We start from the raw sequence: 17,635 nt of genomic DNA on the forward strand, positions 1-17,635 counted from the left end.
TAAAGCAGGAAATTTTAATCTTCAGTTTTGCTAGCTAAAAAACTCCATAATAATTGAGCATCGTCCAGACTGACAACTAAACTTTTATTTTCCCAGCCTTTAGTTATATTTAAGTCCTCTTTCTGAAAAGTTGGTAATAAATATTTAAATGGGTAGAAATATTATATGAATATATACATTAGTCTTACAAGAAAGGCTTAGGGCACCTGGGTGGCTCAGTTGGTTAAGCGACTGCCTTCGGCTCAGGTCATGATCCTGGAGTCCCGGGATCGAGTCCTGCATCGGGCTCCCTGCTCAGCAGGGAGTTTGCTTCTCCCTCTGACCTTCCCCCCTCTCGTGTATTCTCTCTTTCTCAAATAAATAAATAAAATCTTAAAAAAAAAAAAGGCTTACAAGATATGGATGCCTATAAAGTACAAAAAAGTAATTGGTGTGGGAAATTCTGTAGCTTGGTGCTTGAACTGTGGAACAGTTGCTTTTACAAAATTGTGAACTGCAGACTACAATTAACTGTCATTAATTTCTGTGAATAGAAATATGTTCCATTTACTGTACAATCAGGAGCCAGGCTTGAATGAGTTTAAATAGATGAAATCTAAATTATCCTGACAGTCCATTAAACACTAGCAGAAAACCCGTAAAGAAAATGGATTCACTATGATACCAGTTTATAATAAAATCATTTGCCAAATAAGAATTATAGCCCAGGCATTGAGAATTCTGTGTATTTCCAGTGAACACTGCAAATTGGTTGAACCATTTATTGTAAAGCCCAGGCTCCCAGCACATTGTTTTCTGAGGGAGCAAGCAGTGTTGCTTGAAATGTGCTCTGCAGGATGTGACACCAGATCAGACTAGCGATTTGTTTGTTGTCAGCCATATGGGGAGAGCGGAATCTTCACTCCAGCCTGTCGCTGGTTATTTTTTCCTGTGATTACTGGGCAGACTGTTCCTAGAAGTGTTTGAACTCAATTTGAGTTGGGTTCCTAAATGTACATATTCAGCCATGTTCTAGTTGTAATCATTGTCGTGAGGACCTGTTGTTTTCATTAGCAATCAGTTATCCTCTACTTACTAGGGATTTTATCACAGAATTCATTTTTTAGAAAGGACCCATTGATTTGGGGTCAGGTTGTTACCCACCTTCTCAAGCACTAGAAAGCTAGGTACAGTGGGGCAGCAAGAGTGGGAGCAGGCTGGAAATTCCCCTCCCCCAAGTCTCTAATGCCCTAACTAACACGCTTCGCTTCCATAGGGCAGATGGCCACCACTGGTTTGTAAAATAGGTCCTCCCCTGCCAGCTAGGTTTTGTGTGTTTTCTTATGGCACAAAAGCTCTACACAGACAGTTGTTAGAAACTATAAGAGGGATCCATATCACTTAACTGGAGTTTGGGTGTTAAGCTGGCTTGGGTCTTTTTCACAGTTGGGATCAGTGTGGATCACAAGGAGGGCTTTTAAGGAACATTTGCAGAAGGAAATGGTGGTGAGAGTGCTTCAGACACTTTGCTTGAGTAAGAGTGTCAACCCAGGGCCAATACTTAGCATATCCGTGTAGCTGGTAAGATTGCTGCTCCTGGCAGTACAGAGTTTTCAAGTCTATGTAGCAGATGATTGATTTGAGAAGTAGGGTGGGATCTGGCTGCAGCAGTTATTCCAGAACACCAGCATCACTTCTTCAAGTTAGAAAGATGATTGTTTTGGATCAGTCTTTAAGCTTTTGATGTACTAGAAGATTTTTTGACTTCTAGAGGAGAAAAGGGAAAGGTGGAAAACTGAAACAGTCTCTTTCAGTTTGTGATGACCTGTTCCTCCCAGCCTCCCAGCTGGTTTTTCTCATTTAATTTCCTGTTAGCAGTGAGGATAAAGACAGATGAATGTTTGCTGGAAGTATACAGCGTTCTGTCTTTAGATAAAAGCCTGTGCTTGCTTGGGTAGTGCTAGTTGGGAATCTGTAGACATTGGAATATGTGGGATTTAATTTTCATGAAGCTTGGAAAGGAAGGGTCCAGGGGTGTGTTACTTGAGATCTTTTTCCCACTGACTTTAGAATCTTTAAGATGTTGCCCAAGTCAGTTTTGGTGATAGTTTTCAGGCTCAGAACACAGGATGAAGTAAGCACTCAGAGGATTTCACTTACTGAGGTGCTATTTTCCCAATTTTTGTTTCCTTTTTCCTTTTTAATTCTCCACTGTTCTAGATGATACGGGTATCCCTTCCCCACAAAAGAATCTGGTAGAAAACTAGAAGTAGACCGTCTTGAAATTGAGTTATTTCTTAAAGAAGTATTTATTAGAAAACAGCATTCTTTATGTTCACATTGATAGTACACAACAGCGTTCTTAATAGGATCTCATATAACTGCTTTTCTGTTTTTACATTTTTGTTCAGGTCACTTGCTCCTTGTATAGTTTTTGAGTGTTTACCGTGGAATGTAGTGTATTGTTATAGAGGTGAGGAATGATGATGGATTTGACTGTTGTACAGATGGAGGCTGCTGGAGAGGTGAGAGGCTCTGCCTTTGTAGACCATGCAGTGCAGATTGGGGTTTCAGTATTGTTTCTCACATGCGCATATAGCTACATACCTTTTTGCATGTTGGACATTTGGAAACACCCATATTAACTAGTGAGATACTTGTGGACTTTTGAATCTGTAACATTAGACCAATTGGCTGTTACCTCACAGAATGGTTCAGAGTTTCCAGGGTGGAGGAATCCTGTGTAAGAGAAATGGAGCACAGAAGGATGGAGCAGTCCTGAGAGTCCAGCCTCCTTGTCCACCACTGTGCCACACTGTGTGTCTCTGGGAAATTTGTTTGTGAGGAAGTCTGTTTATGCATGCTTTTTCTCTTCTTCTTTTTTTTTTTTTTCTTTAAACAAGTAGAAAGTTTTCTATTGGAAATTACATTACAGTGGCACTGCCATACCTTGCAAAGGGATGAGAAGGTATTTCAGTGATTAAGGGGGCAGAAACGCATTAACAGGAGGGAAATTCTTTAAAGGACAGAGCTCAGCACAGACTGAGCATTGCCTGCACATTGTGACCACAGCTTTAATGCTGGGCTCACAGCGCTGCTTGCTCAATTAGTTGGTGAAGTAGGTGTCCACTGTGCTCTGGGAGGAGCTGTCAGGAAGGATGCTGACGGGTTCTTTGTGTTTCAGGATAACAAACTGTCTGATGCTTCAGGCTATGGTTTTTACCCTTGAGAGGACCATGCTCTTGCTCTATTTACATAAACCTGCTGATTTGCTGAGGATTGAAAAGCAGAGAGGGCTTTCTTTGCCTTCATGTTTTGGCTGACTTCCTTCCCCAGCTTAGCAAATGCTCTGTTGTTTGCAGATGACACAAAAGATTCTTGGACACAAAGCTATATTGAGGTTGTGAGAAACAGCCAGAAATGCCCCTGTTCCATATCATTGCATGGATCATGGATATAGGATTTGAGGTCACTTAATCATGTGATCCATTCCCTGGTAGAGGTTTGGTGTTAGAGAGCAAGTCTTAACCTAGACCCACGGTTTTATTTCTAGACACCCCAGTAAAGAAAAAAAAAAGAGTTATCATGTATCGTTTGAATCATTGATATCGATGGTAATAGCCTCACTCATTTCTCTGGCATAGTTCAGGCTTGCTGATTTTAAGATTAAAAAAAATATATATATATTTGCCCTGCAGCAGCCATTTGCTCAATCTGGTAAATACGCATTTTCATATGGGTAATTTTGAAAATGTGCATTATGGACTTAATGGATTACTTCAGCTTTGCTCATTTTTTTCAGAACTGCTAGCTTTGTAATAAAAAATAAATGCTGGCCTTCTTTTTTCTTTCTTTTCCTTTCCTTTTTCCTTTCCTCTTTCCATTCCTCTTTCCTTTTTCCTCTTTCCTTTTTCCTTTCCTAGAAAAAAGGTGTCTGTAGTACTTGTGTTGGCCATGGGAGATTTTCAGGTTGAGGATCATTGATCCAGCTGACTGAAACCAATTTTATAACTAGCTTCAATCTATGCACTCGTAAATTGCATTAAAATTCTTGGCAAATCATTTTGGCTTTAAAAGATTACTGGGCATATATTCCAACTGAGATTTTAACATTGCTCTTGACTTATGTTCTCCTCTTGCCCTTGGCCAAATTAAACCACTTTATTTTTATGCTTACTGTAAACATCTATATAAAGTTATTTTCTTAAATAGCTGCTTAATTAATGAGACAAGAGGGAGATATTTTTTTATGAGTACTTGGCCTTATTTAACCTTGTTTTGAAAATCACTAAGAGTAATAATAAGTAGATTTTTTCCCCCCCGAGACTTGAATTCCAAATTGTTTCTTAGGATGTACAGTTGGATCACCCTAATTTTTATGGGAGGATAATAAAGGAAAAATTGACTCTATAGTAATTTTTTGTGCTTTTATCTTTAAAATGAATTTAAGAAGTCAGACCAAAACAATCTTTTTTCCCATTTCTATGGCAAGTTAGACATGGTGAAAAATTTTAATTTATATTACTCCTGATCTTAGGTGGTTCTGTGTTTAATGACTCCTTGCATAAAATAAACTTCTAAATTTTGTCATTTAATTATGAAGTGAGCGTATCTTTTTCATGTATAAGTTTCCAAATACTGATAGAGATCACTTGATACAGTGATCTATTTTACAGATTATTAGTCATGTGCATTGGAAATCTCACATATGAATTAGGATCAGTTTGGTTTGACATAGTAGATTTTTAAACAAATAGGTGACTTTTTATCTGTTAACAAGACATTAATAAGTAAATGTGGTAAATCTGTCAGGTTTAAGGTTCTTTTTCACACCGCCTTATTCTCACGGCAGCATTCCTTGGGCCAACAAGTGGGAGTCCGCCTCCAAGACTGCCAAGAAGCGTTTAGGCACAAGGATACCAGGGGTATACCAGGGTTTCTACATCCCAGTCTAGTCCTTTCCTCCCTTCTCTGAGAGTGTTACATCCAGGTGTATTTATAGATAATTATTTTCCTGAATGTAACTTTGAAATGAGAAATGTAAGAATATAGATTCTGCTTTTCTGGAAAGCTTTTTTGTATACAAGTTAGTAGCTACTTTAAGCCTCAAGAGTTAGAAGGTTTATAGTTAAAATGATTCTGTATACATTATACTGAAAAGTATACATAAAGCTTTTTAAAGAAAAGAGATGTTGCCATTTCTTTACAGAGGAACCATGAGAATATATTCGCCCTGGAGCTAACTCATTATAAAGTGGGTGCCGGTGGAATGAAGGAGTTAAGAGGGTTTGGCATGGACAAGGTAGTGGAATTTTGGATACTATAGCCCAGTGGAGGTTGAGATGTGGTGCAGGACCAGACCATTGTATGCAGCACATTGTGGTCCCATGAACTTTAAGGAAGTAGAAGTCATTAGTTGGGAAGTGACCCATTTGGGTTGAACTCAGTGAGTATATAGCTCGGTATGACAGTGTTACGAGATTTAGAAGAGAAGGCTGTCTGTAGGAGGTGATGGGGAGAAGAGGGTCTATAAGACTGATCTGTGTTCAGGTTGAGTGAGACAGGTGAATAATTGATATCTAGAGATTTGAAATACTGGTGTTCGGTACATCAGGGATCGGGGCACAGAAATTAAGAACCTTGGGTTCCAAAATTGTGCAAACTGGAACTGCAGTTTTTTATCTAGGGAATGTTTTTAGTTGAATACCAAATTAGGGATTAGGAAGACAAATACCTACCGAAGTAGGAAGAGTTCTCTTGTTCTTTAAGATGATTGGCATGTTAAATGGATGTTGCCTGAATGTTCAGCAGAGTTACTTAGCCTCCTGGACCCTGGAACAAAATAGAAAGTTCAGTCAACAGTTTATTCCTGAGCTCTACCGTTATACATGGATTCAGGGATCGAATCTTTGTTGAGTCTCTGTCTGAGTAGAGAAATCAGTTGGGACATTCTGGATGCCTGGATGATTGGCATTCAGATTTCTTCTTTTTCTGGAATAACTCTGGCCTACAAAAATCCTGATGTCTTTCAGAAAGTTTCTTGGAAGGAAGTGTCCTTGGTGAGGGTTTTCTTCATGACCTACCTCTTAGTGGGTCAGCTAGTGCTTGTGGTAGTACTGGGCTGTCCACGGGATGGTGGCTCCATATTTCTGCTCCTTTTCTTTTTCTTGGCTCTGCATGTGTAACATAAGGCAGTAGAGGAATCTGCTTGTATTCTTAAGCATCTGAGTTATTCTAAGATACGCTCATTATGAAGGGTCATGAGGAGGGATAAAACAAATGGCATTTTGAATGTGGGTATTATGGTTATTATCCCTAGAAAATTTGATTGACTGCAGATGCCTTTAGTTCTCAGTAAATAATACATAGAGGATCCTATCTTAAGCTTTATGATGATCTTGGGTTGCCCTGTGGAGAGTGTTAAAGTCCCTTTATAGCCACTGCTTCCTTAAAATCGTGGCTGCTTAAAAAAAAGAAAGAAAAAATTATCTTAACCTGCCATTTAAAAGAGCAGGCTTTAGACGCCAGCTGTTGAGAGCATCAGAAATAATTACCCAACCATTGCCATGTCAAATATAATTTAAGAAAGCGCCCTTATTCCCTTGAGGAAAGTGTGGTTTGGTTTACTGCATCCCATCTCCAATTGGGTGCCTTGGTTTTCTTTATAATTAGAAAATAAAATGTGTTTAAGTTGAAATTTAGTAGGAAGTTATCCACAACCAGTTAGATTTCTTTCTGTTTCTTGGTTTAGGTGAAAAGGACATTGTAGTAGTATGTTCAAGCCAGTCATCTTTACATCTTTCATTTATTTCCTCACAAATTATTTACTGAAAATAAAGAAGCACTTGGCAAAGCCATTTCTCTTTGTGAAGACATGGTAGCATCTCTCTGAAAAAGACATTCAAAATTTTGTCTTGTGTAGCTGTGATCAAGTAATTCCCTTGATTGAAGTTTCTTCATCAAAATATGGTTAATCCTATGGGATTTCTTTCTCCCCCTTCTTCAAGTACCCTGGAAACAATAATTAAGGCTTTATATCAGGTTCTTTAAATTACTAGAAAAGTGGTCAGTAAGAACCCCAAGGACTGTTTTCCTCTAGCTTAAAATTATTTGTAATTTACAGTTTATCTTTGAAAAATGTTTTTCTATATAAGATATATGCTTTGTCATGTGTTTATTTATGCAGTGGCTTTATGGGCCCTGTCTTTGTTCCCTTAATGGTAAATAGCATTGTTTTAAATTTTTTTTTTCTTTTAAAGACTGTGTGTATATCGAGAGTCGGAGGCCAAACACGCCGTATTTCATCTGTAGCATTCAAGACTTCAAACTGGTAAGCATTTTTTAATGTGCTGTTGATTCTCCTCTGTGCCTTCTCTTTTTCCAGTTCCACTGGCTGTCTGTCTCGATTGCTTCTTCCTGGCTGTGGACTTGGTAACCAGGCCACCTCTGAGTGCTCACTGCCTGGCAGCTGCAGCACACGTGTAAGGCAGTTACCAGTTTTATCCTTTTGGTTTTATAACACTTACAAAGCTTGTACTTTGAACAGTATTCCCAAAGTTTTCATTTCTCTAGTAGCTGTTTTGATGATAATTTCAGAGATTTTCTTGAGTTTCTGAAGTAGTTTGTTTCTTCTCAGCCGTTGTGAAGAGCCTAAAGTAAATTTGGGAATTGGTGGTGAGTTGGAAAAAAAGAATATAAATGCGCCAGAGACTAGTTTTGGGTGGCAATTGTCATTTCCTTAGAGATTTTAGTGAGCTTGGAATGTGTCTTGGGGTCACCTGGTGATGGAGGTTGGGGGAAGGAACTCTGGGTTGGGGATGGCATGGCTGCAGTACTTTCTCATTACAAACCTTCCCCAAGTTTAGAGGTGTTGATATTGCCCATTAGGCAATCTCTGGGTTTTAGACCGGTGGTTCCCACACTTGGGGCTTTGGATCCCTGGGTATCTGTAGAGATTTTACAGAGGTCTGCAAATAAACATTCTCAGTTCAAAATATGCCTCACATGTGTTTGTACAACTACTTTTCAAATATATTAATATGCTGGTGTGATTTAAAAAAAATTCACTTAATAGTTAATGACAATACACAGTTAAGAATCAGTTTATTACGTATTTTCTCAAACAACTGATATGTGAAATATTAACAGAGTATTGCTATTGGGGGATCTTTTGAAACATTGAAAAGGGATTCTTGTACTTGAAGGTTGTGAACCACTGTCTCCCTTCTTAGGTATAGAGAAATCCCAATTCTTTAGCTCTGTAGAGCTATGTATCAGTATCTGAATGCTGTTATTTCCAAAACCCTTTGTAACTTGACAATATTTGTGTTCTCACATTCCGTATGTAATACTTCAGTATAAAAAAAGGTAATGTGATATGGAGAGATCTTTAACTCTGCATCTCCTTTCTTTCTTTTTATCATTTTTGATGACTCCAAATACCCAGTTTATTCTGACTTAGCTAGTTAAAAAAAATTGCATGCCATCTTTTTTTCTTATTAAAGTTTTGTTGCATAAGTAACACATGCTTACTGTTTTAAAAGAAAGTCAAATGTGCCATTTACTTCTAAGACTTATTTATTCTTGGTAGGCTGCTTTTAAGTTCCCTGCTTGTTTTACAAGGAGGTCTTGCAGTTTAAATTTGTAAATCAAATGCTTTCTATTTAGATTTTATGTCAATATGAAGTTTTGCCATTTTTAGACATCTTTGCTATTTATTATATATTTCCTTCCAAAGATTTTTTTTTTTGCAGATGCTGCACTGACATCTGAAAATCTGGGCAGTGGTCTTGTTTCCTGAGAATTTTCTTTTGCCCGTGGCCTCTGCTACTGCTCTGTCCCTGCTCATCCTCTCTGTGTGTGATTTTTTTTTTTTTAAACCAAACATAATACCAGTGCACCATGGAAAAGATATAGTTGTGAAATAAAAATCGCAAAGGTTTTGGTTTTTTTTTTAACCTATTAGATTCAGATCCCTTTTTGTACAATTTTAGCACATTAGCAGGTACCTTCATGTCTGAACAGCATCTCTTATGAAATGTTGATTATAATGTTACAGTTGCTGTTTGGGGCAGAGGTTCCTGCTGAGTTACAGTAATTGCTCAGGGTATTAACAGCAATAAAAGCTGAAGCTTCTATTGTCAGTATTGGTCTGGCACAACACATTAAATCTGTCTGCAGAAACAGTGTGGGAAGTGGGCACAGTATGTAAGTTGCACACTGCTGTGTCTCATGTTTTTGTCTGAGTTCTGTATTCAGCACATGCTCATAGTTGTTGTATAAGAATAACCGAGATGGTGAAATATTTACTCCTAGAAGGAATGTAGTTATTGTCTGGATGTCCACTTTCTTCTTTCCTTGGTTTGCAGTTCTACTTATGAAAAGATAACTTAATAGATGAGAATAATCATAGCTTTTTTTTTCCTTCAGCTTACCCAGGCTATAAGGGAAAAGATGAACGGAAGGAAATGTGCTTTATTTCTCTGCAAGATTTTAAAAAGAAGAAATTGGAGTTGGTTTTGCCCACAGCAAATACCATGTATGGCAAGTGGAGCAGTGGAAAACAAAAACCCAGTAGCCTTTAAATATTGTTGATTATATATTTTATCTTTTTAAGCTTTTTTGGTTTGGGGTCGTAACTGAGAGATGTGTTCCTTTGTTTATACCGTGAATTAGAATGACCCCTTACCATGGTAAGTTTTTGAATATATGGTATATTTGAGACTGTAAAAAGAACTGGGCAGTTGCCTTTATGGTACATATTACATAAGATTACAGTGTTAGACACAATTGAAGTTAAGGAATTGAGAAGCGGGCATAATGAATCATCTATGACCAGTAACCCAAAGTAGCATAATGCCAATTTGTTGAACTGAGGACCCTGGGTAACATTTCAGGAACTAGTTCTGTGAGAGATAAGAAGGGTCTTCGGATTTTACGTGGGGACCTGGGTTGCCTTCTAGGCTCTGCTACTATATCCCATAGAGTCGGAGTCCATGATATGGAACATAGTTGTCTCTGTGTGCAGGATTACATTAAACCAGGCAAACTGTTGAACAGTGTCCCTTTCACTCTCAAAGGTATCCTTGTTTTGGATGATAGTTTATATGGTCATCTTGCCTATGGGGATAAGATCCATGGCTTCTGCTTTGTTAACATTTAACCATCAAAATGCCTAAGTCACTACCACTGTACATTGGTAGATCTGTTTAGAGTCAGCACTTTCACAGGGATAGGTGGAAGCTATGATGGCACAAAGTAATTGAGTTCCTAGCAGAACTGAGGCTACTTTTGAAAGTAGCATTTTCACGAGAAGCAAATTATGTGTTCTGTTAGGAAGCTTTCTTCCTCTTAGGGAGTGTTAATTTGATTGGGCTTATTTACAGACTAGGAGACCAAACTGGATTTGTTTGACTACAATGACAAAATATCTATGGAACAAGTAGTCAAAGCAGGCTCAAGAGACAGGAGAGGTAAGGTGGAATTATGGATAGTGTATGTTTAGAAGTAGGAATAGGGAGGGGTCATCAATTAAGTAAGTCAGCTTTGCACCTTAGGCTTCTGAACTAAATAATAAGGCAGCTAGCAAAATCTTTAGCTCTTTGAAAGAGTAGTAATATGGAATGGCAATCTATGATGTTTGTGGCCTTGCTTGAAAAGATAATTGAGAGACTGAAGCAGTTAGCTGAGGGGGCAAAGCCGGAAGGATGAATCAAGAGTCGCCTCAATGCAGAGAGGGTTGGCAGGCATAAACAGGTCACAGGCAAAGGGTAGGGGAAGCCAGAGAAGAGCAGAGATCTGTGCAGAGAGCAGTAGATGGCCAGCAGGAACGAGGGCATGCCTTCTCCCTGAACTCTGGCGAAGCCCGCTGTGCTAATGCTTCTTCCCTCCAGATTCTTGGATTATCCTCGTTTCTGCTCAGTAAAGGCCTCTTCTCTTGGGCCAGCTTGAGTGGATCTCCATGATTAAATGAAAGAGCCTGGTATAACATCTTCAACCCTTTCTTGCACTCCCTTAGCTTTCCTAGGTCAGTGTGTGACTTAATTTGCCTTCAGAGTTCTGTTCCTGAGTGAGTCCGTGTCTCTGAGGAGCATTATATTCCCGAGTGCAGGGAGGAATGTTTTTGGTGGTAACTAGTGCCTTTGATAGGCATTTAACGAAAGCCTACTCTGTGTGCTTTGTTGGGCGCAGCACCTTGAAAGACACTGAAGTCTGCAGGATAAAGTTCCTTCCCTCTGTGACCTTAGTTTCTAATTGGACAGATATTTGTGGCATTACTGGATATCAGTCCTCTTTGGAGAACATTCTGAATAGGATTAATGTGAAGGAAGCCATTCACCTTTTGTCCACAAAGATTTCTTTCTTGCTTTTCCTATAAAAATCAATAAAATTCCATTTTTATAGAAATCTAGGCCTTCAGCATAATAGAGTGAATTTGCTCTCTAGAAATAATCGTAAATTCCGAAAGTGCTTCACAAGATTGTTTAGATTAGTGATTTTCCGGCAGTAGAACACCGAGGAGTACCTTTTCTGGCTCTTGGTGGTAGTACTTCAATATCTAATTCTTCACTCACAGATAAGTAATTGAAGCCATTCCTTTTAATATTCTACATGGGCATGCTGTGTGGATTCCCAGTGAGTTCCTATCATTCATAAAAGAGAAAAAAATGAGATTCTGGTTTCCTAGAGTTATATAGTTACTGATTCTTTAACTGTTGTATGAAATGAATTTCCATGTAGGATATATAATTATTACAAATACTATTTTGAGCAAGTACCATTGATTCATCTTGGCTCCTGTTTGGTTTATTAACCGTGGAAATGTTGTTGTTAAAATTAAACCTGGTCTTAGAGATTCCCTGAAGTTGGGGATATATCATTAGGGATATTATGGTATTTTTAGCCAACTGTTTAGGGCTCAGTGAGTTGTTATGACTGTGCTTTTGTATCATTTATGTCCCTGACAGCATACATTTTAATTGTGAATGTGGGGTAGCTGAGGCTGCATACCGCTAGTTACCTTGGCAAAGGCACGTCTCCAGTACTGCTGTGAAGGTGGGGGCCATGTTATTCAAGATTTAACACCACCTCCCTCTTGGTTTCATTGCCAAATGTGAGCAGCCAGGGGAGGAACATTTGGAATTTCTGATTCCTAGTCTGCATCTGTAACTACCCCAAAAGTTGATTGCCACAGTACAACAGAGAGGGGCTGCAGAGAAATTAGCTTTGGCGCAGCTTCCTACACACAATTGATGTTGTCCTCTCTTCACCAAATCACGTTTCTCGGAAGTAGATTAAAAGCAAGAAGCTGCTTTTCCGTCTTTAAAATGAAAACTTACTGGAGATAAGTAATTTTATCTTTTCATTTTTTGTTAGAGACCTTTACATAGATAATGCTGGGGATATGGGATAGTTTGTTAATATGCACTCTGTGCACACTTCTGTGTGTACGTACAATGAGTTAATTATCATGTATGCATCACATGCCACAGTTATTTAATCCCACCTTGGCTGCTCTGACCACTCAGCACAGAATGTATGGTGTATAAACATTAAGGAAATGGGCATTCATTTTAATGTTAGGTAAATCTTGTATTGAAAACTTTTCTCGGGGTGGGACAGGGGTCTGCATTAGTGTGAGTATGGCTAATTCAGAATTTGAGGTGATACTCGGGGACTGAGAGGAGGGATGGTAGAGTCCATGTGTTGGGAGCTTGACTTTGACATCAGTTGGTCTGTTCTTCAGTTGCTATCTTTTACTACCTTGGGCAAGATGCTTAACCCGCCTAACCTTGTTTTATTTACCTATGAGGTTGGGGTATAAATAAAGCACCTACCTTGCAGGTAGGAGGTTTTTAGATGAAAAGATCAAGCCCACAGAGTGGATGCATAGTGCCTGTTCCATGGAATGACATGGTAGTGATGTTGATGTTTCATTGGTGCTCTGGGTCTAAGCTTTTGTAGGGGCAGACATCATGCCTGTGTTATTCACTGATGTATACTGTGTGCTTATTAGGTCATTGCCTGGCCCGTATAAGATCCACAATAAATGTTTATTGAATATTGAATGAAATAACATTTCAGTGGAAAAAATTCACTGCATAAAGTTTTAGAAAAACTTTAATAGTAATTTGATATGATGCATTAACTACAAATTAACCTTCTGTTTATTAAACAAACCAAAAAGACATGTTTCTTTACCTTTAGTTTACAATGTGTAGTATTTTGGTTAGCCTGCAGTGTGTAGTAGTTTATAGGTTTCAATTATCTGTTTTTAAAATACATTAAAACTCAATTTCTTACTTTCTTCAGAAAATTTACGTGAGTGTAGCTAAAGTCATAACATTTTTTAGGCATTATAATCTATTTTGAATATTTGATATTACTGCCTTTTGGCAAAAGTAACGAGGGCTTAGTCTATAGGTAAACATTCCCGAGAAGTCGGGTGGATAGGAAAAATGCCTTATGGTGTGATGGTTCATTTTTGTGTAAAACGTGGCTGTTTTTCTCTTCTTGATGGTCCCTCAAGTTAGGCCTGCAGAAGTGAACATTTCTTTCCATACTTCCCTTTTCTCCTTTTAGTTCATTTCCTAGGAAAAGGTCAGTACCACCCACACACAGCTTTGCGACTTGGAGTGTAGTGTTGGATAATGAAGTAAGACGCATGAAGTTCATTATCAAGTGTTTTTAGTTTGTAGAGTGAGGAATTAAGTATTACTTAGAGACATAATGGAACGTACAACTGAAATAATTTCTTCCCAAGGAGTTGTTCCTTTCCGCTAGTTTAGTTGTTCTCACCTGTTAGGAGTCAGTGAGTCAGTGTGACACCACTCTTCTTATATGGTGATTTCTAAGTCAAGAAAAGATGCATGTTCTTGATTTGGTGCTTCTGGAGGCCACACCTTTTTTTCCTCCCTTTGTTTCAAGTAAAGGCCATGGTTGCTTAGTTCTTATCTGTAAGCATTATAATAAACTCTAATGGGGTATTGGACTTACTCCATGCTGTTTGTTTGGAGTAAGCCACCAATAATAAATATATGCACTGAGACTAAACGTCCTTTTCGCATGTAAATTTGAAGTTTATAATTTTTTTTTTTAATCCTTTAAGAAGCAGGAGGGGGATGAAATCCTTAGCCCCAAGTTTAATGGACAAAATGTTGTTAGATATTCCTCCTGCCAGTTATGGGGCAATCATGTTGAAAGTTATTTTGAATCACCATCGCCTTTTTGCATGATATAAATGGAGGGGATGGTATTCACGTAAGTGAAAGTCACAATGAGGCTTTGGGAATAAATAATCTCATAGCATCTTATTGGCCCCATTTACTCAGCTTCTCAGCAGGCTGTTTTCACATGACTGATAGTCATTATAGGCCACGTGGGATTTAAAGTTTTAATGGTTCACAATTACTGTGAAGTTGGGTAATTCGTTTTCTCCTGGTCTATGTGGATTTTACGACTAAGAAATCACTGGAAGAGTTTTGTTTAATTATACTGTTCTATAAAATATATATCTAAAATGTTTAATAAACCTGTTCTATGTGAAATATTTTCAATGTGGAAAACTAGGCATTCTCATCTTTTCTAAAAAAGGAGCCTAAGAAAGTTTGAGACAATTTGATATTTGCAGAGAGCTGCTATGCAAGAATATTGGTAAAGTCTTACTATTCAAACTTGATTTCTTAGAACTGGACATTTGTAATTTGTTTATGTATGTGGGTGTTTGTGTTTTAAGAATGGACTCAATATAGTCCAAGTAAAACCCATTAGAAGGATTGAAAGAAAATCAGGGAAACAGATACTGTCCATGTTTTCTGATTGATAAATAAGAACAGTGATATGTTTTAAAATGTATTTTTAATACTTAAAATGTTTTAATAATTTTTTGAACTTTTGCATATTTAAAACAATGCCAAGGTGATTTGAAATGCCTTACTAAGTGTCTTTTTGGTTTAAAACTCTTGATCTGAATGAATAAGGACTTGAATGATCTGATTAATGAATTCCTAGTGCAAAAAATTAACCAGCAATTCATTTTTATTGGATGATTGTGGTAAAAAATATTAAGTATATTGTACATCCTAGTGCACAGTTGAATCTTTGATTTGGAATCTGCAGCACTGGTATGGGGAGGAGGGGGTGTGCGGTGGTGAAGGTTATGCTGTGAACAACACTTTGTGTCATCATGTGTTGTCCCCGAGGCAGTGGGAGCCAGAGATTGGCCGCACGGGAAGTGTCCTGTGTGGCACCCAGCGTACACTCTAGAGGGCCATCTGTACCGAAAGGAAAAAAACCATTGTGAAGACGACATTCCCCATATTGGCTTATTTTCTTGGGATTCATGTTTTTGTTTGTTTATTTTAAAAGAGACATAGAAAAATAAGTAATTAATGGATGATATGAAAATCTTGGATCACAGGAGGTTGTTAGTGATTCAAAAGAAACTAAGTGTAATAAGGCTCCCAAACAATGGTTTAAAAGTTTGCTTATCTGTCATTTCTAAACACCTTTAAGAACAGAGATTCTTATATAAGTATCTGGATTTTATGGAGTTTTTAGTCCATTTAAAGCCACACAATATTGGATCGGTTAGTTTTTTGGAAGTGTTATGTACTCTCTAGAATATCTGAAAGGGAACACACTCAAACTGTTATTTGAGGTATCTTTTTGATTCTTACAAGGACAGTGCTGGCTTTCAGAAGTTGCTCTGTAATCTGCTGCTGCTTTTAAATGTTTTCAAAGTTTAAAAGAAAAATAAAATAGAGATGTGATACATACCAGAACTGGTTTTGCCCCTAAAAGAAATAATGCCTTTCTTGAGCTTTATGTTTTGTATCTGTTCAGGTGGGCGTTGTGAGAAAATTAAAGCTCATTTGAATGGTGTCTTTTTTTCCTCTGGTATTAAGCCTTTGTCTTTTACCTTCCCTTTAGCTTTATAAAATTAAACTAGGACTTGGAGAAAATGATAGGGTCTTTCTTTGACCCCCTAATGTCTTGAATATTTCCTTATTAAGTATCTGTCTTATGACCCTAGCATCTCGCATTGGAAACTCTTCTGAAAGCTCAGTTTGTCCACTTGTGGTTCATTTTATAGTTGTGTTTATCTGATACCATTGCTTTTTTGTTTTTATTCTAAGCAAAGCATGCCATTGTCACTGTGCTTTGGCACTGTGTCGCATCTTAACTTGGTTATTTTGGGGGCACACACCATACTGCTTTACAACAGGACCCAGATTCCACTGTGGAGCCAGAAGGGTCATAGGCTTGTTCTTGCTGAAATAAGGAAACAGCTCTGATTGACGCAGAAAGGCTAACTTCAGCAGTAGAACAAATTCTCTGAAAGGCCATCTGCTAAAGGATGGTGCAGATTCCTGCTTGTGTGCTGCGTGCCCCTAGTAACCAGGGCCGGAGGGGACGTTGGGCATGCTAACTGAAAGCTCTTTTCTTTTTTAGGTCCACAACTCCCAGGCCTGCTGCAGATCTCCAACTCCTGCTTTGTGTGACCCCCCAGCATGCTCTCTGCCGGTGGCATCACAGCCACCACAACATCTTTCTGAAGCCGGGAGAGGGCCTGTAGGGGTAAGGAGAATCCCGTTTTTAAAAGCTATCAATATTTTATATCCCATAGGGTATAAAATAGGAATATTACCTCCCTCCCCAGAGCCCCTTTAAAAATGTGCTGTATTGTATGTGTTTTTAAAGGAGTAACAAGTACATGCACAGAGGAAGCAAAATACGGGACTTGCCTTACCCCTCTAGGACAGTTCCAGAAGTCAGCGGGGTTTGGTGGTGTGGGGCATTTGGGTGCCAGCAGAGAGCATGCTGGGCCGCTGCAAGGAGCAGGAGCTGGCAATCAGCAGCGAGTATGGATGTTGGCAACTGAAATGGGGAAAAAGGGGGTAAGTTGGAGTCCACGTGTGGAATGTGCACTTCCCCAGCATCATTTGGACTCATGACCCACGAATCTAAACTATTTTGGATGCTGTCCTCTCAGGTGACATTTTATAGAATATTGCTCAGGAGTAGCTAGGCTTTTCTGCAATGCCAGATACAGAATTAAACACTTCAAAAGTCTTGAGTTAGGGTTTAGATCTGGTGCTCTCAGCTGTGCCCTGGTAATGTCTCTGGTACCTGGTGCTAATGATGTGTGTGAGGTACAGCAGGATGAAGTGTCTGTGGTGCTTTATCCCTAGAACACAGGGCCCGGTGTTAGTGATCCATGTGGGTTATTTGTGTGTGATATATCTCACCTTTTATGAAAGTTGTATATATACCTGTCTTCCTTTTTTTTCCCCCCTTTATGAGGATTTAATTATAAGATTTTCTGAAAGACAGGTGTTTATTGTTCTGATTGACTGCTGTTAATCGTGAAAGAAGTTGAAGACCTTTCTCTTTTGTATGTAATCTGACTGTGGGGTTCAAGTGCATACTCAATTAGAAAATAACACCAGGGAATAGCCATCACATATGCATTTGCATAATACAAGATACTGGCAATATATAATGAATTGTTCAATTGCAGTGTAGAAAAATAATATCTTGAAACTAGGAGAAGAGAGTGCTTCACATGGGCTCTAGCACTTGGGAAAGTTCTGTGAAGGTAGGCAGGTTTTGAGGAGCTGGGTTTGTTTTTGATACATCGGTAACACGTGGACAG

General features: G+C 38.5%; 1 protein-coding gene across 4 annotated transcripts in view; it reads left to right on the plus strand.

Annotated features, from left to right (window-relative positions):
- Positions 1–17,635, plus strand: part of RERE (arginine-glutamic acid dipeptide repeats) — a 411,538-nt gene that overhangs the window by 174,697 nt on the left and 219,206 nt on the right. For 3 of the 4 annotated variants that reach the window (XM_025856826.2, XM_025856827.2, XM_025856829.2), the window contains exons 3-4: positions 7,239–7,309; positions 16,432–16,557. In XM_025856826.2, the coding sequence (XP_025712611.1) occupies positions 7,239–7,309; positions 16,432–16,557 (197 nt within the window). The remainder of the gene's footprint in view (positions 1–7,238; positions 7,310–16,431; positions 16,558–17,635) is intronic. The other variant, XM_025856830.2, reaches the window with a different exon arrangement.

Source organism: Callorhinus ursinus, unplaced genomic scaffold, assembly GCF_003265705.2.
Source record: "Callorhinus ursinus isolate GAN/ISIS: 27379988/994484 unplaced genomic scaffold, GSC_fseal_2.0 scaffold18, whole genome shotgun sequence".
NCBI lineage: Eukaryota > Metazoa > Chordata > Mammalia > Carnivora > Otariidae > Callorhinus > Callorhinus ursinus.